This window comes from Brachyistius frenatus, unplaced genomic scaffold, assembly GCF_029030835.1.
Source record: "Brachyistius frenatus isolate BFR_SWC_R1_liver_20210118 unplaced genomic scaffold, ASM2903083v1 Contig_283, whole genome shotgun sequence".
Lineage (NCBI taxonomy): Eukaryota > Metazoa > Chordata > Actinopteri > Embiotocidae > Brachyistius > Brachyistius frenatus.
Genome location: NW_027210882.1, coordinates 267074 through 294006, shown reverse-complemented (window position 1 = coordinate 294006; position 26933 = coordinate 267074). Strand labels below are relative to the sequence as shown.

Genomic DNA, 26933 nt, shown 5'->3' with positions numbered 1-26933 from the left:
TGGATCAGAACTTCTTTCCTCTCCCAGTAATCATCTGACGACCCCTCACCTTTATCTGCTGTCCCCGTGTTGAAAACTGGATTTAAACTAGTTCAAACCAGCTACAACAGTAACATGCTGCCAACACGCTGATGCTTCACTATCAATAATCTAATGATGTCAAATATAATCATATATCAGTGAGACAGACCAAACCATCGACTTTTCAACTTTAATATTTACTTTAACTAAGTTGTTCTACTATTGCATCTGTACTTCTTGTAATGAAGTATTTTTATGTTGCCGTTTTGGTACTTTTACATAACTAAAGGATCTGAATACTTCTTCCACCATTGGTAAGGAGCACAATAAGCTCATTTCTAAGGAGAAATAATGTCAGAAATATATTCTGAAATAAAAACTTTTCCATCTCAAGCAGCACAAACCAACAATGAGACCATCTATCTATCTCTATATATCTACAGATATTCCTCCTTTTCCCAGTCTGCACCTCTACGCTCGTACTGACCGGTGCACCAACCTAAACCGCTGATTGTGTCAGAGATGCTCTCAGCAGCAGCAGGTGTGTCCTACAGGAAGGTACTGAGGGTGTTATCCACGGTGGCCAGCTGCAGGTACTCCGGCTGGCTGCTCTCAGACTCCACCCCTGATTTCCGGTCCTTGTCGTCGTCCTCTCCGCTCTGACTCGACAGCGGCTTCTTCCTCCGCACCGAACCTCGATAGCGGCGCTCCAGACATGTCAGGATCATGTGGGCCAGGTCCTGCTGGAGCCGCTGGAAGTTCTCTCTGGAAAACAGGGAACTGGGTTTAAACAGGCAAATCTCAAGTATGATGTCCAGGCAGAATACATGTCTGAGGGTCAGATTTGAAGTTTGACTGTACAAAGTGAGGTCATTGTTTCTAGTCTTTATGCTACACTAAGTTTATATTTATCAGTCAAAGTGTCAGAATCAAAACCACGACTACAGAACATAAAGTGAAGAGTAAAGACAGATTATTTGAGAAGAGTAAATCTCTGGAGTTGGGAGTGTTTGCTCACGTTGTGGGTGGAGTAGGGAGGTCGTAGTCTTCGCCAGTTTCACCCGTCAGCCAGTAGGTTGTCTCTGTGCCTTTACCCTGGAAATACACACATATTTCTGGTCACTGGAACCAGCGTGTGGCAGTGAAATCTGCACAGCCACCATTTTTTATTTCAAAACTGGCCATCCTTTACCTTGAGATATGTTTCCCCTCTCATTTCGTACTCGAACTTGCAGTATGTCCTCTGCAGGATATTTATAGTAGGCTGACTGACGTGGATCCGCAGGGCTGCAGGATATAAAGTGCTCGATTTATTCAATCAGGTTGACTGGTGGCTTCTGTAATTGCAGTAGAGCAATGTGCAGGCAGACGCTAATGTAAAAGAAGTGGAACGGAGGAGGTGGCTGCAGGAAATGTCATTTTAAATCAGTTTAAATGACTCTGTGCGTGCGTGTGTTTATTTGTCTGCTCACGGTGTCCTGTAGACTCCAAGCGAGACGCCGTGTTGACCGTGTCTCCGAATAAACAATATCTGGGCATCTTTATCCCCACGACACCTGCTGCACAAGGACCTGGACACAAACACACAGATGGTCAGTCAGATTCCCATCATAGATTACAGAAGTAAAAAAAAGAAAGAAGGTCGTTGAATTTAGGGAGGACATCCAGTCTACCTGAGTGCACGCCGATGCGTATCCACACTGGGATCCCAGGCAGATGTCGGAGCTGGAAGGTGCCAATGAAAGCCAGGATGTCCAGCGCCATGCGGCAGATGTCCACCGCATGCCTGTTCCCGTTTCTCTTCGGCAGGCCGGAGGCAACCATGTAGGCGTCACCGATCGTCTCCACCTGAGGACGGACGGAAGATGCGGTGATCTGTTATCCGTCTATAGATGGAGTTTCAGACCCATCACATACCTTGTAAACATCGTGGTGGTCGACGATGCTGTCGAAGCCCTTGTAGATGTCGTTGAGCATGTCCACGACCTCCATCGGGGTGCTGTACTGACACAGAGTGGTGAAGCCCACGATGTCACTGAAGTAGATGGTCACTTTGTCGTACAGCTCCGGCTCCACCACACCGCTCTCCTTCAGGCTTTTCACCACAGGGCTGGACACACAGAGACGCAGACGCAGGACACATACTGAGCCGTCAGTCCGGTTTAAATGTCCATTCACTTACTTGAAGTTAACCGTTTCAGCCATTTATCCATCACTTTATATGTTCACCATTTTAACCATTTATCCATTAGCTAACCACAACAACAATCGAGGCACATTGTAGAAACAATTTATCGATTTACTTTCAGCAGTTTCACCCATCCATTTTTACCTATTGCACCTTTATCCACTTTGAAGCTAATTATTTCACTCATTTATCCCTTACATTAGTTATTTCAACCATAAGCTAGAAATTTCAAAAGGTTTCGCCATTACTTTAAGCTAACTTTTTGAACCCTTTCTTTAAGCTAAATAATCGATCAATTAGCCTATTTTCAGGTAGCTATTTAACTCGTCACTAAGTCGAGGAAACTATTCCATCAATTCATCCATATTAGTTGGTATTTCAAATGTTTTTGCATTACTATGGACTTTTAAAGCCATTCATTACTTTCAGCTAATGCAACTGTTGAGTACATTTATCTAACTATATCCACCACTTACTCATTAGCTTTGGCCAACTGTTTTTTTGCTTCCCTGCCTGCTTGCCAACTCTCCTTTTATTTGGAGGCACATGTTGAGGTGTTACGGTGCTGACATGACTCAATATGTGGAATTATTTGTTTAAATAACAAGTTACTTAACCTTAAAGAAGTTGGTGTTTAACAGGCTACTCCTGGTTGGGAGTCACTGGGCTCATACTGTGTTTCCAGCTACTGTTTTCTGTTTGTTCACAGTGTATTTAGAACCAGAAATAATTCTCTCAGGATGAGTGTATGGTTTTGGTGACCGTGTTCTGCGTGCTCCTTTAAACAGACCGAGGGAGCAGCATGAAGTTGAGGCAGTCGGCTCGATCCCTCTCTGCTTTGTACAGGACCGTCCTCTCCTCCACCAGGTGCTCCAGGTTCCTGGAATACATCTGCAGCCGTCTGATCATGTTGTCCATGTAGCTCTCGTTGTCCTGGTTATGGATGTTACTGGAGGAGAAGGAAATGAAAACGTTTAGTTTCAGTGAAACAACTAGAGACGTGTACCACAGGCTGTAAGATCAGTGGGCGTGATTACCTGATGATTCTCCCCAGGCAGTTTTCTACCTTCTTAAAATCGGGTCTTTTTTCTGGGTCCTCATCCCAACAGCTTTTTATCAGTGTGTACACCTGGGAGTCAGAGGACGCAAAGCTTTAAAGACACATCAGACACAACAATGCATGCAGGGAGATGAAAGGGAGACCAAACCTCTGATTCATTCTCTGAAAGCATCTCCAAGTTAAGATCAGGTCTGAAGTAGGATGTGATGACCCTGGACAGCTTTTCTGAAAGGAAACACAGAAATCTGTTTAAATGACGATATAATAAAGTGCGTGTCAAAGCAAAGCAATGACTCTGCATCAAACAGACCTCGATCGACTCCTTCTTACAAAAACAGAAGCCTCTAATCTCAGTTTGATTCAAATCTACTTGACCATAACCGTCCTGTACTGTATCCGAGCTCATGAGTGTGGTTTTGATTTTGGACTTTGGTGGAGTTGAGCGTTTAGCACCTGATCGGTCGGAGCAGGACTTGCTGTAGAAGGTGCTCTTCCTGAGAACAATCTCCTGAGCGATGATGGCGAAGCTGTAGACGTCTCCTTTCTGAGAGGTGCCCTCTATCCTCAGATGCTCCGGAGCTGTCCACAGGTCTGAGAGGATGAAGGAGCGTCGGGAGGTGGGAGTAGAAGAAAGTGAAGAAAGGACCAAAACCGTAAGGAGGTATGACGTAGTTGTAGACTGTGGCTTTACCTTGGCCGGGGCTGAGGAAGGCGTTGCAGCCAAAGTCTGTGATCTTCACCACCATGCGATTGTCCACCACACAGTTGGTGGACTTGAGGCGGCCGTGCACCTGGACGTTGCTGGCATGGAGGTAGGACATGCCCTGCACGGAGGAGTCACACACTGGGAGCGTCAGACAGGAGCAGACACACTCTCCAATGATGCAGGTTTACAGTGAATCAAAGAGAGCAGAGTCATCCATGATGTTTAGTGACCTCTACTGGCAGCTCGACAAAACTGCAGTAGCAATTCCTAATTATAAACCCGTGTATCATCCAAATGCTCCTCTGCTGGCGTGTACCTTAATACTCCCCTAAGAGCTATAACTGGAGCTAATGCTTGAGTAAGAACATTTTTAATCACACTGCAAACTGACAGTTTCAGGTGCACTATTGCATGTGCCTTTCCTTTCTGATATAGATTTATAAATCGAGGGATAATTGTGCATTCAATTCAGAACAACAGGTAAAGTGGTGCCACAGTTTAGATTAAGTATTTATTTTTGATGTTTTTTAAGTTGCTTTTTAATTGTTGTTCTTTTCTAAATAGATGCTTTAACATATAGAACTTTAGTAAGTAACTAAAAAAAAACAGTGGAAATTTAGTCACAGAACATTGAATGAATCACGAGGCTTTTAGACGTGTTTTATACTTTGTTTCACACTTGTCATTTGATTGTTTTATACATTTAAATAAGACCATTGTCCCCATACAAGGACATCATCTTTTTCAAAAACAACTTCCTGTTCAAAGACGATGCTTAGTTTTTATACTTGTGTGGTCCCAATGATCCCAAATAACTAGACAACTTTAAAGTTCAGGTCTTTTGGATGGCAAGTTGGACACGTACTTTCCTTTTTGAGGAAGAAAATATAACGTCTTGTAATTTCAGCTATTTATTGGCACTTTTCGTTTTAAGAGATCCTGCTTACATCCAACTTCATAAATACGCCCATGATCTTGTCAATACAAGTACTAAAATTCAAGATTAAAAAGTAACAACTGATGACATAGTGCTCAACACTACTGTTATGACTCAGATCTTTAACAGAACACACAATCCTGTGATTTATTACAGAGGAACATATTGTCCCCGACACGGCTAATGATTTATGTTGTTGAACGATTCCTGCATGTCGCTTCTTTATGACACGTGATCGTTATTCATCTCCAGAGCAGTGAGTTACGTGTCAAATCACACATGTAGCGCCTGATCTTTGATCATCTTTAATACCGAGAGTTTCTGTCTCACCATGGCGATGTCGTACATGACGGAGATCTTGAACTCCCAGTCCATGAAGGTCTCATCTGGGTATGAAACCTTGTCATTCAGCACATACTGGATGAAAACAGGGACAGATCGTGTGTTTTAAATGACTTGTACATGAAATGATGCTGTGGTCTGGTAAAATCAGATTATTCTGCATTTATTTTTGTTGCTTGTTTCTACTTTTGCACTGATGTGTGTGCATGCCGTACGTACTCTGAGCGACCCCCGCTCTGCGTACTCGAACACTCCAAACACACCCTGATCAAACTTCACAGTGCCATAAAACTTTGTGAGGTTGTAATAGTCGATGTGCAGCAGCTGCAGGGGAAAAGGAAAAAAAAAAAAAAAAGACATCGAACATTAGGCTAGAGCTTGGATGAATATTAACAAAGAAAACAGTCAATAAAAGGAGATCAAATCAATGAAACCACAGCGTAAAAAAAAACATCAGCTGCGTGTTCATCTCACTGCGTTGAGTTCTATCTTCTGGGCTTTATTGAAGTTTCCATCCGAGTTTTTCAGCTCCTTCAGGATCACGATCTGGAAACATCACATCAGCACCGATCAAATTACATCTTGTACTCAGTGTAAAAGCAGTTTCATTCATTTCATTCATTACCTTCTTATCGTAGAACGCACGGCGGATCTTGAATTTCACGCTTTTCCTCTCCTTTTCAATCTGATCGGAGAAGATGAAGGTTACTGTAGAAACTCAAACCTCTCAGAGAAAATAAGCTTCTGCTTCACTTGATTGCAGGTTTCTGACTTTAGGATGCTGCTAGTACTTTCTGAATGAGGCTGAGTGACAGGTTTACATCTTATCTACCTCCAGGGAGATGACGTTGTGTTCGTCGCTCTCCAGCAGTGTGATGAGATCAGCGTTAACGTGGGACCAGCGCTTCCTGAGCAGCCGATCTCTCTGGTTCTGTCTGCACAAGGGAAAAAAAATACACCATTAGAGGATTAAATACTCACACAGGGTAGACCTCTGGTTCCCAAGACATGCAACTAAATATGTGCTGGCCCTTATTTAGTGTCAGTTTTGTAAATTTTACACAACAATTTTAGCTAGTTTGAAAATCCGGACAAATTAGGCCTTTTTCACTGAACATACAGGATGTACACTAGATATACGGAAATTTTAAGAAAATCTTTGATTAAATCACATATTGTGTGCTATGGCATACCTGTAGAAAATAAAGGCAATGGTGGCCACGACAACCACTGTGACGGCCAACACGATGACGATGATGTTGTGAATTGCAGGGCCTGCGGTTGTAAGGACGAAGAAAGGAAAAATACACAACTTCATTTCAAAGTTAATGAAGTTAACGACTCGTTATGTAAATTTTGAATAACAGGACAACAAATAAAACTGAGGCTAAAGATGTGCTTCATTTTTCTACCAGACTGCTGAAGACTAAGATTCACGCTCTCTAATCCTGCGAGGTTATGATGAGGATTGTAAACATGGTCTCTGATCACTTACATTGGAAGATCATTAGGAATTATTATCTTTTAACCACTAATCTGAAAAAAAAACAGTTATTTATGGTTTGAGCCAGCTTGAACGTGACATGAACATTTAAAAAGATGAACTCTCCCTGATCGTAGCAAATACGAGACAAACTGACCAACTGTCAGAGAGAACTTGTCACTTCATTGTCAGTTTTTATTTTAATCTAGTTTGTAACGCGTTGAAAAGCCTCTGACGAGATTCTGATCTTTAACGAACATTATTTCTTCACTATAAAACAAGAACACGACGAGTTTGATCTCAGATCACAATACTGCTGCCTGATAGCACATCATGTTCGCGAATGATGACTTACCGCTGTCAGCTAAGCTCAGAGGTGTGTGTGTGTGTGTGTGTGTGTGTGTGTGTGTGTGTGTGTGTGTGTGTGTGTGTGTGTGTGTGTGTGTGTGTGTGTGTGTGTGTGTGTGTGTGTGTGTGTGTGTGTGTGTGTGTGTGTGTGTGTGTGTGTGTGTGTGTGTGTGTGTGTGTGTGTGTGTGTGTGTTAGCCATACTGTGTTCTGGTTTGAAATTAGGAAGTTTTCTCCCCCAGATGAAGGAAGGCTTCGTGTCCACCACTGTCGTTCGGTTGTGCTCGGTGTCGAAAGAGAATAAAATCTTGTACTGAGGACGACATGAAAGAACGACAACATTTCAGCATAAAATCAAAAGCAAGAGATTCAAACAAAAATGTCAAAATAATGACCATAAGGTACCTTGTTGTCAGTGGTGGTGTAAATGACTGAGAAATTCACATCTCTGTCTCCATATTCGTCCAGCTTGTAGTATCCAGCACTTCCTGAACAAAACCATACAAACACCTTCATACACAAACAGTCCCTTTCATGGGTGTCTTCATTATAGAGGCTACCAGCTGGTGCACTGTGGTGTTTCGTGATATGATTCAACATGCATTTTTTTTTTTTTGCAATCGGTGAAAAAACAATTAAGACAGTCAGACCTCACATAATTAATTACCAGCTGGGGGTGTCACACCCCCAGTTACACACAGGCTACTTCCAGCTGCGGCCTGCGGGCTTATAACGCATCATCTTTTCAGCATGTCAGTGAAAAACACAAGTTGATAAAAGTGACAGCAGTTGACAGCCTCCATCTGGTCGACCTCACGGCCACCAGTGTCTGCTCTCAGGTCAGCAGGATCCTGGGGAATGATCTGGAGGTTTTCATCGTCTTGGAGGAGATTTAAGTCCAGCCTTGCACACTTTAAATATTTCATCAGCTCATTGTAGTATTTCAATATGTTTGACTGGGACTAGTTTTAGGGCAAAAATGACTAAATGCTACGACCAGTATGCTAACATGCTGACCTGACAGTGTCACTGTTAACATGAAGCATGCTTCCCATTTCAGCGTGTTATGTTTACCATGTGTAGGGGTCACTCAACGTGAAAATGGGGGCAGATTGCAGAGTACTGCTAAAGTGTGCAGCAACATTTCAGGCACGACCTTGAACGACCTTTACTCATCTGCACAGGGTCAGGACCCTGAAGAAAGCCCCGTCAGTCCTGACTGATCTTAGCCAGCCCCAAAGGGCTTACATTGCTTCTGTTTGGCCGCAGGCACTAAATACCAACATGCAGACAAATAGATTCTCTTTTCTCCCAGCTGCCATTGACCTTGACCCAATGATAATAAAGACTTCCTTGATCCGCCATTCTTACCATTAAAGGATATGTCTCTGAAGTAATTCACGTTCATAAACTCCATCTCTTCCAGCTCCGTCTGATTTTTTTCAGCGATTTCTCTCATCACTTGGCCGATCAGCAGCACCGAGTCATGGTACGCAGCCACGTAGTCATTCATCTGCGCAGAGGGAGACAGACAGATGGTTGGAACGGCTCTCAGTCAATTCCTGTCAGAACTGTTAACAACACCGTTATTTAGAAAGAGGTGTTTCTGTACGGAAATATCCAAGATAGTTACCTCAAAACAAAAACTGTCAAGTTAATGACTAAATAAAATCAGAGGTAACTGAGACTATATCAATGTTTGGGTGTCCACTCACCTACCGTGTACTGGAGTCAGTACTCAGTAGGTGAGTGGACACCAATAACAGCTGCGTCCTCTAAAAATCAAAAGGGATAGTTCTTCATTTTGGTGCTCAGAAAAACCCGTGGAGGCAGCTAAGAAAGTCTTGCTAAATAGATAAATAAATAAACAAAAGCCTGTAAAAATCAGGTTTTTTAAAAAAATATTTAATATTTATTTCCCTAAATGTCCAACCCTTATTTCACAGCGTGATTTTGGACTCCCGCGTCCTCACCGTCTTGTTGCCTTTTTGGTCGGAGTTGGTGAAGTAATTTCTGGTGTTGGGCATCGTCAGCACAAACACGTTCTTCATCTCTGGCATGGAAGATGTGTTGGTGTAGTAGATGTCACTGTGTGGAGGAGGCGGAGGGGATGCTGTTAATTTACAGAGCTGCATGCGCATCATACTTCACAGGAATACCTCATTCCCATGTTTACATAGATACATCTTTAGACTCGTACTTTAAAAGTCATTTCATTTTTTTTTTATCACAGCGAAATTTCAAAAGATCAAGAAAGACTGAACAATATGTACAAATATAACCTTAACTATTAATGGAAATTATTAAATGTCAGTGTCAGAGCCATATATTCACACAGATATTAGTAAATAGTTAAATTAGTAATTATAGCTGTATAGTTTCTGACCCCGACTTTGCCAGATACAGGATAATGGATGGATAATTGTGCTTGTTAGGTAGTTTAGTAGAAGCTGCAGTCTAGACACAAAATTCTTTGATTGTGCTCACCATGTTGAGCATTGTTGTACTTGCAGTGCTTTAATTGGTTATTGAATTGACCGTGTTTTACCTGGATTGTATTTAAAGACTTAAGTAAAGGGTTTTTTTAGGGTTAGTTCACCTTCCACCTTACCAACATAAACTGTGATTGTCTGTAGGTGGGCAGACAGAAAATATACATTTATATACAATAACTGTTTCAAAAAATATATAAAATCATTATGCTACGAAATGGTAATTTTATGCACGTATCCACATTCGTTATCGCTATTATAGACAAAATGAGGAACAGGTGATTTAAAAGGTCAGCCCATCGTGTATCCATTACTTTGAGCTTACTGTTTCGGTTGAGTATTCATTGCTTTTGGCAAACTGTCCACGACAATGAGTGAAAACATGTCGCCGTAACAAATACAGGAAGTACCAGAAAAGAGGAGAAAGACGAGATATAAAAAAAAAAACACGACTAAGTTAGAGATGCGAAAAGAGATGAAAGAATACGCGACACTGACTTGTAAAGATCGATGAGGATGAAGAGAATATCGCTGCCGTCTGTCGCGTTAGAGGCATTTTTCACCTCCATTATGTCCGACGGTGACCCGCACATGATGAACACTGCAAACAAAGCGGTGGCATATTTAACCTGTAGGTGGCTATAAAACTCTGATTTACATGTATATCGCCACTTCAACCTTTAAAAGTTAGTACCAAACTCAAATGTTTGGTCGCATCAGCATGAAACAAAAGAAATACAGAGTCTTAATTTGAAGCTGACTAAAAACAGTCATTATCAACCTCTAAAAGTCACTTAGAAATGTTTTTGTTTTTTTAAGTATAAAGAGAGCTCCTGTAGGAAACAGAGTGTATTGTGTAAATAAATAAAAACTGTAAACGTACAATGGCTTGTCCTGTTTTTGGGTGATTTAAGTACGTTTATCAGGTCTTCAGGTCTGCGCAGAACCACTCGATTCACTTCTTTGGCAAACCCGTTCATGTCGGCATCCAGTGCATTCATATACCTGCAGAAGAAAACCACTGTGAATTCCTCCTTAAAAAAAAAAAACATATTTACAGACCTTTGGACTATTGAATCTAACAATTTTACATTTTAAATGCCAGAATCACCTGATTGTATAATAAAGATCCAGAGTTTCTCTTTGAAGACACCACCTGAGTGACTCACCAGAAGCAGTCCTCGGTGTTGGCACTCTTCTTGTAAACATAGGCCGTGTCCCACTTTGGTTTGACCACGTTGATCTCTGACCAGAAGTTAATGAAGAACCAGGAGAGCTTGCGGGCGGGCGGCAGGAGTCGCTGAAGGTTGAGCGTGTTGTCGCAGGAGACGCCGAAGCTTCCCGCCGAGATGACGGGTGTCTTCAACTTCATGCCGAATTGAGCACTGACAGGAGACAATGAGAAACAGGAAAGGGATGAGAGAGAGAGAGACAGATGATGGTGTCTACACTGTTGGGATAAAGGGAATAATGTCCCCAATGCAAAGTGAGTGTATTTCTATTTTAGATACGTTAACGGTGTTTGTTTTTTTTTTTTTCCAATAATCGGAACAACTGTGGACATGAAGGCCAGAAAAACCAGCACTTACTCAAATATCGTGAAGGTAGCAATGGTGCAGGTGGGCCCGAGCACAGCACATCCCAAACTATTTGATTCCTGCAAAATAAAACGGAGAGCAGTGTGAGTCTTTGTCGGTTCACCGCTACCTGGAGGACAGGAGGCTGATGATGGCATTGGGGACAGGAGGCTGATGGTGTCATTGGGGACAGGAGGCTGATGGTGTCATTGGGGACAGGAGGCTGATGATGGCATTGGGGACAGGAGGCTGATGATGTCATTGGGGACAGGAGGCTGATGATGGCATTGGGGACAGGAGGCTGATGGTGTCATTGGGGACAGGAGGCTGATGATGTCATTGGGGACAGGAGGCTGATGGTGTCATTGGGGACAGGAGGCTGATGATGTCATTGGGGACAGGAGGCTGATGATGTCATTGGGGACAGGAGGCTGATGGTGTCATTGGGGACAGGAGGCTGATGGTGTCATTGGGGACAGGAGGCTGATGGTGTCATTGGGGACAGGAGGCTGATGATGTCATTGGGGACAGGAGGCTGATGATGGCATTGGGGACAGGAGGCTGATGATGGCATTGGGGACAGGAGGCTGATGATGTCATTGGGGACAGGAGGCTGATGGTGTCATTGGGGACAGGAGGCTGATGGTGTCATTGGGGACAGGAGGCTGATGGCGTCATTGGGGACAGGAGGCTGATGACGTCATTGGGGACAGGTGTGTCTCAGGCGGGAGAGTGGGCCGTCCACTAATTGCGGGGTTGGTGGTTAATACTGATGGTGATTACAACACGGGAAGCCACGTGCAACACATGCAGCTCAGGTGGTTGAATAGTTAAAACACACAGTTGCTCGGCAACAGCAAAGTGGACAGGTCTAGAAGCTACACTGGCTAACAGTTTAGTAAAATGTAAAGACACAGAGGGAAAATATGAGGCGGTTGTGAAGATCAACATTTTCCTCAGACGTAGCTATGATCTAAGTTATGAAAACAACCTCACCACGAGTAAAATTGCAATATATTTGTTTTAAACATTCAACGAAAGATGAACTTCTGCCATTTCCGTAAACGTCAGAACACACGTCACAACTCAGGAACTTGAGGCCCGTAACTTTTTTTTTTAAACTTAATTTAACTTAACTTAAACGTTTTCAGTTCCAACGTTGTGAAAATATAGTAAAAAAAAAAAAAAAAAAAGGCCTTGCGGTTCTCTGTTGTCTAAACTGAACTGGGGAAAATGAAGCTTAGAGCCTGATCGGTTCTGTTGCAGATGTTAATCCCGAGACACAAAACCAGCTGTGCGTGTTGACGGAGGTGTTGAACTCACCATGAGGTTGGTGAGCTCCGACACTCCTTCACACTGAGTGCTCACGCAGCCTACTCGCGGATACAATGTCGTGTCGAAGCCTCCGAACTTGGCCGTAATATTGAACTTCACATCTGTAACGTGGTCGTGAGCAGAAAGACAAGGATCCAGATGTTACTGTGCAGGACTCCTGAATGCTGCGATGTCAAAGAAGGTTACTTTCCAAAACTTTAACCGAGCAGGTTAAATCTAGCAAAAAAATCTGCTAATGACAATAATCACAAATCCAGTTTTTGTCTACTTTTGTTTCATAATTCACTGAACAGTAGATTTGCTATCACAGAAAATTGAAGTAGAAACCGAAATAAACGGTGTGGTGCTAACTAGACAGTCATTATAACAGTAATAATAACATCTGGCAGGAGGTGCAGGGGTGAATTAACCCGACAAATTTATAAATTTGTATTTGACCAAGCAATCACAAACACCAGAGGCCTTTAACTAATGTAGCATATTAATCCATCCACAAGTCACAATTTATAGCCTAATAACTTATCACACAGACCAAAGGTCCTTTTGGTTTATTGTATAATGACCCATTAATTTTTTGCAAAAATAATACATAAACAAATGTATTCAAATTGCAAAAGCTATTCACACATTAATTTAGTTACACACATACACAGTTGATCATGTTCTCACACTACAGATCAAAGTATTATTACCTATATTTCTCTGTACACATGTTTAGATGTTCATATTTAATTACCTTGTGCAGCATTAATTGCTGAGTCCTTCTCTATGGCCTCTAATATTGTTCCCCCCACGTACTTCAGGCTCCAGGGAGACTTTTCATCATCCAGCAGGATCACATTCATTGTAACGCCGTCCAGACACGGTCTGGTGCTCAGACACTGAGCTACAAGAACCCCCAAGGTGAACAAACACAAGCACCATGTACCTCGGCCCATTCTCAGCACTGAGGTCACTGTGTGTATTTATGGTCTGTTAAAGAGAGTCCATGGTACGCTGAAGGCTTTTTTTCCCCCCACTTGATCCACTGATCCAGAGTCCAGTAAGTGTACCGTGTCTTAAAGTCCCCAAACAATCCAAAAACGTCCTCTTCACTTTTGGTCTGCGGACATAAACTTTTGTCCAATTCACAGAGTCCGTCCTGAAAAGTATAATGTACACAAGCAATATCCAGGACCTGAGTTTTCTCTTCTGGGATGTGTGCCTTCCAGCTTCACGCCTCATTTGTTCCTCTGAGCAGCCGCTCACCCGTCCTTTCTACAGCACCATGTTAATATACAACCTTTAAAGACACAGAGGCAGGCCATATAAATTTCTCTGTCTTGTTGTGCAGGCTTGAAACAGACAAACACACAGAGCGCATGTTTCAGCTGGTTGTTTAGTTGATTTACTGCTAACACACAAAGATTATTCAATAACAAATTACTTTAATATTTCAGTAAAAATAAGACAACCGTTTTTTTTTTTAATATATATCGGTGTGATTTAGGCCTAAATAATCTGAGTGATGATGAGATTTTGCACACATGTAACTTCTGGAAAACAATCTAACATCCTGTAATTTTGTAGAGGGCATTTATCGGGACTGAGGTGTGAGGTGACGGCTATAGTGATGCTCAGTGGATACATCTGTCCATCACACGATGCAGCGTATGTCTCTAAGGAACAATACCTCCCTCGTAGACAGTCGAAGTTAAACAGGAGCAACACTTGTTTTTTAGTGGCATTTAACAAACACCATTTACCCTCGAGAGGATGCCGAAGTATGACAAATAAATTAAAGTCAAATATATGAACTTTATTTGTCATTTAGGGTTCAGGTGAAGCAATGTAATTATCTACATTAATAAACCGAAGTTTGTTTGGCTCATCTGTTCCGGAAAGTTCAGTTTGAATCACTTTTAAGCAAAACAAGGTTGCATTTAAATTAATAGAAATCAGCCGGCAGGAATGAACAAATGAGCTCTCGCTCTGTCCTGTCTGACATAGAAACAGTGATGAAAAGAACAATTATTGGAAAGTTTGTTGGGAACGAAAACAGATTTGGTAAGAAACAAAAGACACTTCGAGATAGAAACAGTTGGAATGACAAAACAACAGAAGACATCTGTGTGCATGTGTCCTCGTGTACACCTCAGAGATATGAAGGCAGATAGCAATCAGACACACACCTCATAAACGTATAAATTTCTGAATGACACCTGAGAAGTATTGAAGGGGAAAAAAAGAGAAGAACAAAGGTTGTTCAGGCTGTAAAACTCCTCACAGATAGCGTGCCTGTACTGTGAAACCACACACACACCTGTTGATTCACTTCAAGAGGCTTTTTCTCCTGCTTATCTGCACCACATGTGGATGTCCAGACTCTGCAATACAGTCACTGGGGACTGAATGAAGTCTATATTAAAGTCATTATTACCAACTGAGAGTGCTCTCACTCAGTTAATACTATCTCTCCGCTTGAATTAAATCTAAATTATTTTACACACAGTCAGTTATCTACAGCCGAACACAAAAACACACTCAAAATTATCAGTCGACGACTAAATGCACTTCCTCTCCACATCACAAATATGTTGTTAATCACTGTGACATCAAGGGAACCAACCTGAACATGGCAATACAAGTTTTGTCTGTGTGTGTGTGTGTGTGTGTGTGTGTGTGTGTGTGTGTGTGTGTGTGTGTGTGTGTGTGTGTGTGTGTGTGTGTGTGTGTGTGTGTGTGTGTGTGTGTGTGTGTGTGTGTGTGTGTGTGTGCGTGCGTGTGTGTGTAGAGCCTACGTAGACAACAAAATGATACAAGTAAAAATAAAGCAATAAATATGTTAGTTAAATTACATTTAAAATGCAGTGGCGTGGTGAACTGACTGAGGGAATGAAGTTGTGGGAAGTGAAGCTGGCAGAAGAACACGTTGGGATTATTGATTGATTTTACCACCCCACCACCAAAGTTTAGACTTTTCTATGTATCTTAATAGATGTGACCTAAAACATCTTCAGATTTTCAAACAAGTCCAGAAAGAGAGAGCAAAATACATCAGACTCGGTCGTTTATTTTTTAAGGAAAATGATCCAACATTACAGATGTGTGAGTGTGAGGTATGTGAACCTTTGCTGTGAGAGTCATTATATAAACTTTATGTGTAACTGTTGATCAGTTCTGCACTTTGGTTTGAAGGGATTTCAGCCCGTTCCTGCATACAGAGCAGCTGCATCTCTGACATGCTGGTGAGTTTCCCCACATGAACGGATCACTTGAGGTCTTTCTACAACATTACCATTAGATTCAGTTCAGCACTTTGACTGCCATTTCAAAACATTAACTTTATTTTTCCTTAACCATTCTTTGACAGAACAATTTTTGTGTCATTGTCTTGCTGCATGATATACTTTCTCGAGATTCAGTTCATTGAGTTGATTCGGGACTCATTGTTTCATCACTGACGCCAAGCCGTCCTGGCCCAGATGCAGCAAAACAGGCCCAAACTATGATACTACCACCACCATGTTTCACAGATAAGGTTCTTACGTTGGACTGCGTGTGTTTTTTCTTTCTCCAAACATAATGCTCTTCATTTAGTTTGGTCTCATCTGTCCACAAAACATGTTTGCAGCAGCCTTCTGGCTCGTCCATGTAATCTTTAGCAAACTTCAGTAGGGCAGAAATGTTCTTTTTGGAGTCCGATAGCTTTCTGCCCTTCAGTGTTCAGTGGTCTCCTGATGGTGGACTCATGGACATTAACATTAGCCAATGTGTGAAGAGCTCATGGATAGTGTAACCTTTTTCTAGCCTGATGAGCATCAACAACTCTTTCTCTGCTCAGACTGTGACTGATTCCTGTTCTTTAAATAAAACGAGGCGCCCACTCACACCTGATTCATTGATTCTCATTCTCAATTGATTCTATCATTGATTGAACACACCTGAGTCTAATTTCACCTTCAAATTAACTGCTAATCTTGGAAGTTAACTTACTTTTACCACACTTTTCACAGATATGTAATATTAGATCATTCTTCTCAATTAATAGAGTACCAAGTATTATATTTTAGTGTCATTTGTTAAATTGGGTTCTTCTTATTTTCTTTTAGGATGGTAAAAATCTGATGATGTTTTAGGATATATTTCTGAAGAATATATATTCACAGATGGTAAGTCAGGAAACCTGTCAGAAAAACAGTCCTGTTAGGAGCTGGTTCCTATGATTTCTTTAATCAGAGAAATCAGGTGCTCAAATTAAAATAATTCAAACTTTTGACTACAATTTTGAGGTTTACAAGGTACCGATCAATATAAAACGTCACGTCTAAAAACTAAACAAACACAGTATGTATGAATCGGACCAAAGTCCTCTCATTACCACCTCATGCTTAACCTCATGTTTGCTTTCTTTGTCATTTTCATATTATCATTGTCTATTCTATTGATTTCTCTTTATACCTGAAACATTTTCAGCCTCACTTTCTTTTTCTTTTCTTTTTTTTTCAAATATATTCAATAGGCTTATTTTACCCTCTTAATATTCTTCGAACTCACACACATAGGCATCATGAAAGCAGTGCACCCACTGAGAGAACCTGAAAACGATGAAAACAAGGCATTAAAATCAGACATTTCTATTCACATTCATAAATTTTTCTGTATTTTTTTTCATCCCACTGTGCTGTAAGGATGAAGTGTGACAGACCTGGTAAATAGATGTCCTGTGTCTTTATTTGTTTGACATAAAAAGGCAGAGAAGATTTGAAAAGTTAAATGGGACAGTTCACGTTTCTCTCCTTCTCCTCATTCTCCTCAACACATTACTGACATCTAGTGGTCAGAATTATTGTCTTAACAAAACAGGCTAATGATAAACAGTAGTTTACTATTCTCTGTATTATTACACTTGCACATTTCAAATGCTGTTTTTATTGTGTACATTTGCAGTAGTTTATATTTTTGTACTTATCTGGAAATTGTGTATATATATATATATATATTTGTTGTGTTAATGTTTCTCACTTTATATAGCTACTTGTCTCTTATGTTAGTTTTTGATTGTAATGTATCATAACACCAAGACAATTTTCTTGAATGTAAAAATATTACTTATTGGCGATAAACTGATTCTGAACTCTAAAACAGTTTTGTATAATAAAGTATATTCTGCTGTGTCTTTGAGTGTCTCGGTCTGTCAGCGGCGACCTTTGTTTCTTGTCAGCGAGATGAAAGCCTATTTTTGCCCATTTGTGTTTTTTGTCATGACCTTTTTCACTGACTCTCATGTCTTAAAGCCACCAAAGACAGTCATGTAATTGAATCAGCAGGTTATCAGTGCAGGGATGCCCTCTAATGGACAGGACATGGACATGAAACAAGACGAAAACCACATGCAGATGAATATTTCCCAAAATCGTGCACAGCTGTCTGAGAAATTGAGACAGAGCTCGTTGCAAAAACTTTGTCAAAGTTAAGAGGGCTCTTAAAATAACTGCCCCAGTTATTCCACTTTGTACTAACACCAAGAAGGATCGGAGAGACGGAGAGAAAATCCAGTCTCAGAAAAAAACAGAACAGTCTCTAAACACACTGCCACACAGGTCTGTGAATACAGTAGTAAGTTTTATTCAAACGATAAAAGACAAGTGTCACAGTAACCTGACAAAAATAAAAGTGCTTGTGAACACAATCAAACTTGGCTCTCTCACATGTAAAAGAAACCAAACAGATACAGTGTGCTACTATTGCAGCTTCTCCATCACATTGTCCTGCTCAACTTGACTGTTCTATTTAATTCTACTCACTTTTGGTACCAGGTACTTTTTGGGATTTGTTTTTTTTTTGTTGCAGATCTATTAGCTGGTCATCGTAGGGACAGAACTTACGTAAAGTCATCTTTAACACCGTATTCATACTCCTGGAACCAAACAGATCAACGTCTGCATCTCTTAAATATGTCCACGGAGTGGTTTTGTTTTGCGTGTCGCCATCTATTCTATAGTAGCTTGGCTGGCAGCTTTGAGCAGGATGCCCCGTGTAGTGCAATGATGACTCAGTGATGTAATGATGTTGCAGGACGTGATACCAAAGAAGTACCAGGAACTATGTCCACAACTTTTGTTCGATGGAAAACCAAAAAAGCCGAGTAGAGTCGAGTTGAGTTGTACCATGCGCTGGAAAAGTGGTTGACTATGTTAAGTCACACTCTGGCTAGAAGTCAAAGATGCATAGGAGACCTGACGACGCCTCTCTGAAGGCTCCAGCTGCGTTACTGCATGATGAAACAAAATGAACATATTCTACATATAAATTACGACAAACAGTACAGAACATGCCGATTTCCAAAACAACAAAATGTGTTATTTTGAACGTCACATAGTTATTGAAAATTAGACAAAGATTATGTAGAAATTAGAAACGTTCGGAAAAGCTTTTTTTTTTTTTTTGCCTGTCGATGACGACATGACAGTAGCAAAGGGGATTTTAACAGGGTAGTATCATCAGAGTGAGAAGTGCAGTGTTTTCAAACAGGCTTAGATTTGCACAAATACCTATAAATGCAGCTCTTAATTACCAAACAACTAATGTTCTCATAGTAACAAATGAAAATAAATAAGTCAATAAATATTTTTTTTAAACTTACATCTGGAAGCTTTTGCTGCTCTGTTTTTTTCAGTCATTCGCTCGTGACCTGTGAAACTTTCTGAATCTTCAATCTTCTACCTAAAAATCAGCAGTTCATCATCCTGAGCTTCACCCAACTTTTTAAAATTTCATGTGGTGACTCTTTTTCTTTTTTTTTTGTAAATTGATTGATATTTAGAAAAGAAGGAATTCATTTGTCGCAAAGATAGAAAACAGGAACAGTCTCAGGGTAAAATGTTCTTTTTTCTGGTTAAATATATGACTTCAAGAAACGGTTCGACATTTTATGAAATACACGTGTTTGCTGACATGCCGAGAGTCAAATGAAAAGAACAATACTGCTGTTGTGTCTGTGTGGTAAATATGAAGCTCGAGCTAACAGCTGGTTAGTTTAGCCTCAAAGGTTCCCAAACTTTTCCAACCAAACCAAATTTCCTAATAGATTACCACTTCACAGTTTGGGAGTCGCTGGATTAAATAGACACCAGGCAAGGTCTTTTTTTCTATTTCCAGTCTTTATGTTAAGATAAGCTACCTGTCTTTTGGCCATATCTTCATATTTACCACATGCACGAGGGTGACATCAGGCTTACTCCAGGCAACAAAGCAAATTAGCGTTTCTTTTTCCAAAATGTCAAACTGTTTCTTTGACATCATTAGCTTCACCTGATGACCGGCAGTTTGTAAACTGCTGACTTTAGTTTTGATCTTCCTCCTCACACGTGCTTGATGGTTGATAACATTTCAAATGTCGCTGACTCTGCGCTCAAGTACCTCTACAGATTATCACTCCATCCTCTTCCCCTTCCCTGACCCTCTTCCCCGCTCCAGTTTCCTCCCCCATCTCCAAACCCTCTGGCCTGGTTTTCCAGCGGCAGGCCTACACCACATCCCTCTACTGTCTCTACCACTAAAACGTAAGACCGTCATAGGAGCTGGCTACAATAATACTGGATTTCTACACTTGCCGAGCAGACAAAATACTGCAGTGCTACAATATTAAGAAGGCAAATAATTCCTAACATATAGAGCTTATCACAGCTCTCAAGGCCAGAATACATCGAGAGCAAATTGAATGTGTGTAAAATGTATCTACTTACTACGCTGAGTGTACTCACTTGGTTGTGTTTAATGGCACATCAAACAACCTTGAGAACACTTTGAATTTATGAAGGCAGATCTGACAAGCTGTTCCTCTGACGGGAAGCCAAGCCTTTCTGCAAACAACAGACAGGGATGTTACAAAAGTGGGTTTTTTTCCCCCTTTAAATCCTGGTTCGACTGGAGAAAACTGTCTCCATCTGTCGTTGTAAACACTCACACAACATGGCTAGAATGTATTGTATGTTTTCAATGGGATTTTTTTTTTTCAAATAACTTTTTGGCAACTGCAGCTTGCAATTTATATCAGTTGAAAACAAAGTGGCAGTAAAACACAGATCTCCATTGGGCTGGTCCCTTGAACCTCAAATTGTTATGCAGTGTGCACATAGAGTATCAATATGGCTGAATTGTTTCCAGTTTGCTCAAAATGCATTTCGGCCCCTAATACATCTGCGGCTTCGACGTCCCGACATCACTTCCTTAACAGCCACTGATCTCCCAACTGAAGTTTATCACCTAGGTCAAAGTAAAAATGCTAGTGCAAAGGCCAAAACCACAACTTCCCAAACCCAACTTTTAACCCCGAAACAAAAACCTCCAAACCCAAACCATGACCTTCAAAAAAAACATTCAAACAAATACATTCAAAGCTTAACTTCCAACTCTAACCTTTATACTTAAATGGTCACCACATCTGGCCGGCCTTCATCGTACGCCGAGCTCGGATCCCTCTGCCCCCTGACCTGGTCCCATCCCTCATGACCCGAAAACATAAAACCTAAAAAGTAAATCCGACCCATTCTTTGCCTTTGAATCCAAGCAGCCAGGAAGCGCTGCTCTAGGAGCTGATGATCTGACCTGACCAGGTCTCGTGCTTAGTGCCCGGATTCTGGTGGGTGATCACCACATCGACAGCCTGGATCTTCTGGTTCTTGGGAGGGATGGGGCACACCTTGTACGTGACCTCATCCCCTTCCATAGGCACATACTCCCCGTCAATGCTGTCCAGGAAACAGAAATCACATCAAAAATAGGAAGTAATTAATAAGTATTGGTTATTCATATATTTGGCCAGTACTTTCTTTCAATATAAACTTTTTCAACTTCAGAATGATTCTGAAGCTAAGGTGAGTTTTGACATGAAGCTGCTCTAATAATGCACTCGGGCCAATAAGGAATAAGGAGCCCTGGTAGAATAGGAAATAAAGATCAAGTAATTGGTTTTCTTTCGCATTTGTATTGTATAACGTGTCCTAAATTTCCACGGAAAGCCTCAGATCCACCTGTTGCTGTCACCTTCCCGGCTTATTCCAATCATAAAAACTCTAATATAGTTTCAATCAGTCCCTTCAGAAGTTTTTTTTTTAAATTATTGCTATCACAAAATGTTAAAATTTCAGCAGCGTTTGTCAAAGATTTTGAGGTCATTTGCAAGTTTTATGGGTTTTTTTGGGGTCGAAATTGCAAAATTATGTAATTTGTTACTGTTTGGAGCCCGCTGGTCTATATGTGCTAGAAGTTAAATGCTGAACAAATTCACCGACTAGTTGCAGGACAGCTCAGTGAGGTCACTCACTCAGAGATGTGGACAAAGATGTCCTCCCCTCCATGAGACGGACGTATGAATCCATGACCCTGAGACCTGGAGAAGTTTTTACACACTCCTTTAAATACAGGACCTGATTTGGCTCGCACTGTCCTGCAGAGAAACAGAGACGTAGACAGAAACAGACAGAGAGAGGGGCAGTGCATTATAAATCATCACCACAGTAATTTGAAGACGTTATTTTTGGATAATCAGTATAAAAAAAAAAAAATTTAAAAAGGAAAACTCTCGGCCAATATGTTCGTACTCACGCTGAGTATGTGCGGGTGCGTTTGGTAGGCAGTGGGCTGGGCAGCTCTCCAGGCTGGGGCGGCTTCCTCTCCCTCTCCCAAACCCGGCTGCCCTCCCTCAGGAAAGGGAAGGAGAGCTGCAGGGGAGTGCGTGGGGAAGCGAGGGGCAGCGGGGGGTCTGCCGGCGAGGACGGGTCGGGGTCTGACATCTCCACTTGTTGCAGGTCGGGAACTTTTTTTTACTCCCCCTCTTTTTTTTAACGTTTCCTCCAATGGTGTGCAAAGAAAAAGAGGGAGGAGGGTTACACCTCCTGCATGGCACGAGTGTGTTGTGAGGGAGAGGAGATGTTCAGAGCGGAGCTCTTGCAGGTGGAGGAGTGGAGCGACGACACGCTGCAATAAAGGAGCAAGAAAGGTACGAGAACGATGACAGAGAGAGAAAGAAAGGCTTCGTCAGGGATCAGAGGCTGACAAAGACACACAAAAACCCTGAAGGTGAGATTCACAACGTTAAAATGTTACTTTGTGGTGAAGTGCTTTCAGCGTCTGTTGCTTTTACTCACTTCCCCACTAACTGCCTTCATTTTAGTCAGACATATTTTCCCAAATAACAACAGCGGCCAGACAAGCTTTTCGAACTGATTACAAAACTGATTAAATGGCTTCGAGCAACCTATATTCCAACCCAGCTTTAATTTTGTCTGGTATTGATGCACATTTTACTGCAGGGACATTTTTTGTGTCTAGTTTCCACCAGTGAGGTTGATGATTACTCTGGACCTGTGCTCTAGATGTCAAAAAGCACTGCATGGACGTATATACGTCCCATTCCCGTGAAAATGATATCTGAAATTTGGCACAAATGTTTACTTGGACTTGTTGAACTGATTTGATTTTGGTGGTCAGAGGTCAGGGGTCAAAGTCAATATGAGGTCATTATGATATCACAATATTACTACAAAATTTCTAGCCATCTTTGTTTTCTTCAGTCGGTGGATCCTTTAAGCAACTCACTATCACAGAGTAACATTGTAAATTGAATCATTACAAAGAGGTTTAAGAAGCACGCGTAGAGTGAGATATTAACTTTTGTCCAAAATGGACACTTATTGTCTCTGTCCGGTAAACAATCCGGTCTAAATTCAGTTATACTGAAAATTTGGAATAAACACAAAGGTGTCATCAATGTATCATCAACTCAGTCATAAATCCCTTGTATGATAACACTGGATAAAAACATTATTGCCCAGAACTGACATACCTCAATTTATTTATTTTTATTTTGGTAATTTGAAGCCCTCAAAGTTGTGCTTTTTTTATACTTAATTTCTCCCTTCATTAAAGTTGAATATTGGTGCATTATGCTTTTTTAATATGAAGGCCTCCAACAATTTGAATCCGACTCCACCAATGAACGTTGTCACATTTATCCATTAAGAAAAAGGCCACATTACAGACCCTGACAAAGGCTCCGAAATGTCCAACAGTTGATTCTCCTTTAATCGTGTTTGATAGCGAATCCCTTCTGGCTTTGTACAACACAGTTAGGTGTACAACAGCCGGAAGCTACTGTGAGAAAATAACAACAAAATTAGATTTCCAAAGGAAAGGCCACAATCTCGCAAAAGGTCCCAATAAAATGTAAATAAAAATCCAATCCTGGAGGTGCTGGGCTCGGCTCATCACACATTATTACATTAAAGTGACCACTTCCAGCAGACTGACATCCATTACAGGATTGCTCGGTATTCTCACAACAAGCTGCTCTCTGAACCGTTTCATTTCAGAGCTCCACCGTGCCTCGACACAAACCCAATTATCATTTCATAACTTACGGTTGTGATGTGCGTGTCATTAGCCGGCTCATTATGACATTCGCTACAAACACAAAGGGCTCCGAGGCCGTTGTTCTGCGGCGGTTAGACACCTACACTAAAACATGGTTTATCGTGAAACCACAGACGTGTGTGGGCGGGATATTGGGGTCATCGGCAGCCACCCCCCGGCCATTCTTTATGTTTTCAGGCTGAGTGTTCGACAAAGACAGATGAGATGAGTGCGTGTCAGAGTGAGTCCCACTGGCTCCATCTAATATCACACTCTCTGCCTCTCACAGTCAGTCTAAATATAGCCGTGTGTGGTGGGATGGAGGCTATCTTTGAACCGGACCACAGGATCCCGGGCAGGAGGCCTCCTGAGGCACAGGTTACCAACAGAAACACGTCATAAACGCAAACTGAGGTTTTAGATGCACAAACACAGCTCACATGAAGAATAAAGAGTGCAAGCCCCGAGATTTTACTTTACTCTCTGAGAGGCCTGTGTGGGATGTTTTATATTGTTTTAGTCTTAATCTTGTGACAATTTTTTTTTTTTTTTTTTACTGTATTTGAAAAGGTCCTTATTAGAATGATCATTTATTTAAAGTAGGCAGCATGTACACCTGGAGAAAGAAATATAGGCCAACTAATGAAAACTGAAGTATAAAAAGAAGGAATAGTCTATTAGAATTAGATAAATGTGGAGGGAAGGAAACAAAAATTTAGGTTGCAATTCAGTTGTTTTAAAGTAATGTCTGACTGAACGGCCGTTATGAGGCCAAGAGTTTGGGTTTTGGCCGTCGCCATCTTGCTAGTTCGGAGCGGTTTTGGAGCCTGTAGCGACCATATTTGGACGAGCTGGGGAGGAGCGACTCCATCTGATTGGAAACCCGGAGGTACTACGTCCCGCCCACTGATAGCCGTAGAAGCGAATCATCCTAGTTCAAATTAGTTTAAAATTTTAATTATTGACAATGATATATAGAAGCACTTCTTATGTTGATGTGTGCCGTATCTTTGCTATCAGTGATTTCTTGTCCTTCTCTTAGGTCAAAGAGACTAAAATAAAATAAGATATATAGTGAATGTGTTTTCGACTGCATTACAGAAGCAACAAGTTACCATGCATCAAGTTTTTAATTCTGTCATATAATTTTGAAATAGCCTGCTTGTATCATTTATTATTTTCATAAGTAGGCCTAATTGCGAGGTGGAAACAACACCCCACAATATTTTCTCAATAAGTAGTAAATATTTAATAATGAAGCAATGTCTTTTGAAAAAGACCTAATGGCTCTGATATGGAAAACATATTTGAGAAGTGCAAATTGTACTTTGGAGTAACTGAGAGGCTTAAGTTGGCCTCTGTGAAGCAGAACCACGTGTGAAAGTATCAGAGGGGTTCAAAAGTCCTCAGCATCACCACAGGATCGGCTTTAATCTCTCTGGTTTAAAAACTCATTGAGGGAAAGAGATGGCTGTTTTGGCTGAAGGGTGATGGGCTTTTTTATCCTCTAGGTATCATGTTGGATTTTGTTGTTGATGCAGTGATGATGAGCACCTGTCATCATGGGGGCACAGAGGACCGGGCTGAAAGCATGACTGACGGATGACAAGGCATAAATATGCAACCTAAATAATTCAGCAGCACGAGCTCCTCTTTCATTAGCCCACATATTAGGGCTGTTACCGGCCAACAAATGGGACTTCTTTAATGAGTCTGCAGTGCTGGTGTGTGATGAGTAGTGGGAACTATTTAATCCGGAGGGTGTCAGCCCCGGACTGGAGGAAGGAAGGGAGCTGGAAGGGCTTTGAGAGGAGACAAAAGGCCAAAAGCACCTCCCTGTGAAGCCGGGGCACTGTGGCCGTCTGTGGGGCTCCGCATCAGCATGGGAGACACGTCAGCTCCTCTGCAACACACGGAGCCCGTCTGCAAACTTGTAATCAGCCTTTTAAAGAGACAAACAGCCCGCTTTATGGTGTAATTAGATTCAAATGTGAGGCTGACGGAGCCTCAATAATTCACTACAAAATACGAGCCCTCCAGGCGGGTTGTTTCCAGAACATTCTCACACTGTGGCAGCTCGAGAGGATGGATGCTCCAATGACGGCCGCAAAATGTGACACCTCGCCTCGCCTCGCCTCGGCGTCACAACATGTTAAAGAATGATGAAGAGTGAGATCGCAAAAAAAAAAAATCTGAGCAAAGACCCCCACACCGGGATCGTATCACCACACAGCCACGAACCGATGCCGCCTGCCCGCCCCGGAGAATAAAAGGCTCGGATGCGTAAAAGCCAGGCTGCACGTCACCCACCAAACCCGATCGATCAAACGATTACTTACCGTGATCGGCTGTCAGTCAGACGTCAGACGGCTCCGACTTTCGCTGCGATATAAAGCAATTATGTAATTGAATCGGGTGCGAGCTGCTGGGACATGTGGTGGTGGAGGAGTCTGTGGATGTTGGTATGGATGCGGCGCACACAGGCGGGATGAAAAAGCAGCAAATCAAAAGGAGGCAGCAGAGATGGGGCGGGGGTGCAGGGGGTTACTGTGCTGAAAACAACAGCGGGCTTCACTATGCCACAGTCAAAGCTTTGTTCTCCTCGTGGACGGAAACATGTCTTAATGGCTTTCTTCGGTCCGGGGAGTTTTAATTGGATGTTGAATGGGTATTTGCTTCACAGACTTCAGCCAGCGGGCCTTAATGTGCTTTGTCTGTGTCCTTACATATCAAAAAGTCCAATATACTCATCTTACACGTGATCATTTGTGGGTTTTTGTGACTTTTTCTGGTTAAAGAGACACTTAATAAAGCTTATTTAAAATGTTTTGGTTATATGACAGCTTTGCAGCCTTTTCCCCACTAAACTCTGATCTTTCATGCAATTTCAATGGACCACTTCCTTCCGGGACGTTTCTGATGACATCATCTCAGGCTATCAATGAAAGGCTGTGAAAAGTGTGCATACTTTTATACTGTTTGGGGGTAGTTAGCAAATATGCCTGCATATTTACTAATAACTACCCCAAACAGTTGTGGCTATTTATTATT

General features: G+C 41.6%; 2 protein-coding genes across 4 annotated transcripts; both read right to left on the bottom strand.

The window, feature by feature from the left end:
• Positions 1–444: 444 nt before the first annotated feature.
• On the bottom strand, positions 445–17992 carry gucy2cb (guanylate cyclase 2Cb). The gene is made up of 28 exons (XM_069722201.1): positions 17001–17992; positions 13225–13770; positions 12477–12589; positions 11166–11233; positions 10746–10961; positions 10460–10581; positions 10075–10177; positions 9058–9172; positions 8456–8597; positions 7490–7572; positions 7289–7397; positions 6448–6529; positions 6087–6189; positions 5880–5939; positions 5729–5800; positions 5474–5578; positions 5243–5329; positions 3961–4093; positions 3723–3860; positions 3418–3494; positions 3247–3338; positions 3000–3158; positions 1939–2131; positions 1695–1869; positions 1494–1592; positions 1214–1308; positions 1040–1116; positions 445–786 (listed from the first exon to the last, which is right to left on the bottom strand). Exons 2-28 carry the CDS (start codon positions 13424–13426, stop codon positions 570–572), a joined length of 3237 nt encoding a protein of 1078 aa, XP_069578302.1. The 5' UTR covers positions 13427–13770; positions 17001–17992; the 3' UTR covers positions 445–569.
• An 81-nt stretch (positions 17993–18073) lies between these two features.
• On the bottom strand, positions 18074–26387 carry csdc2a (cold shock domain containing C2, RNA binding a). 3 transcript variants are annotated; one of them, XM_069722199.1, is made up of 5 exons: positions 26222–26387; positions 22077–22448; positions 21796–21918; positions 21027–21220; positions 18074–20332 (listed from the first exon to the last, which is right to left on the bottom strand). In XM_069722199.1, exons 2-4 carry the CDS (start codon positions 22262–22264, stop codon positions 21058–21060), a joined length of 474 nt encoding a protein of 157 aa, XP_069578300.1. In that variant the 5' UTR covers positions 22265–22448; positions 26222–26387; the 3' UTR covers positions 18074–20332; positions 21027–21057. The 3 variants fall into 3 exon arrangements, with proteins under 3 accessions (XP_069578300.1, XP_069578301.1, XP_069578299.1); XM_069722200.1 differs by having other exon boundaries at positions 18074–18741; XM_069722198.1 differs by having other exon boundaries at positions 18074–21220; positions 26222–26385.
• Between the last annotated feature and the right edge of the window lie 546 nt (positions 26388–26933).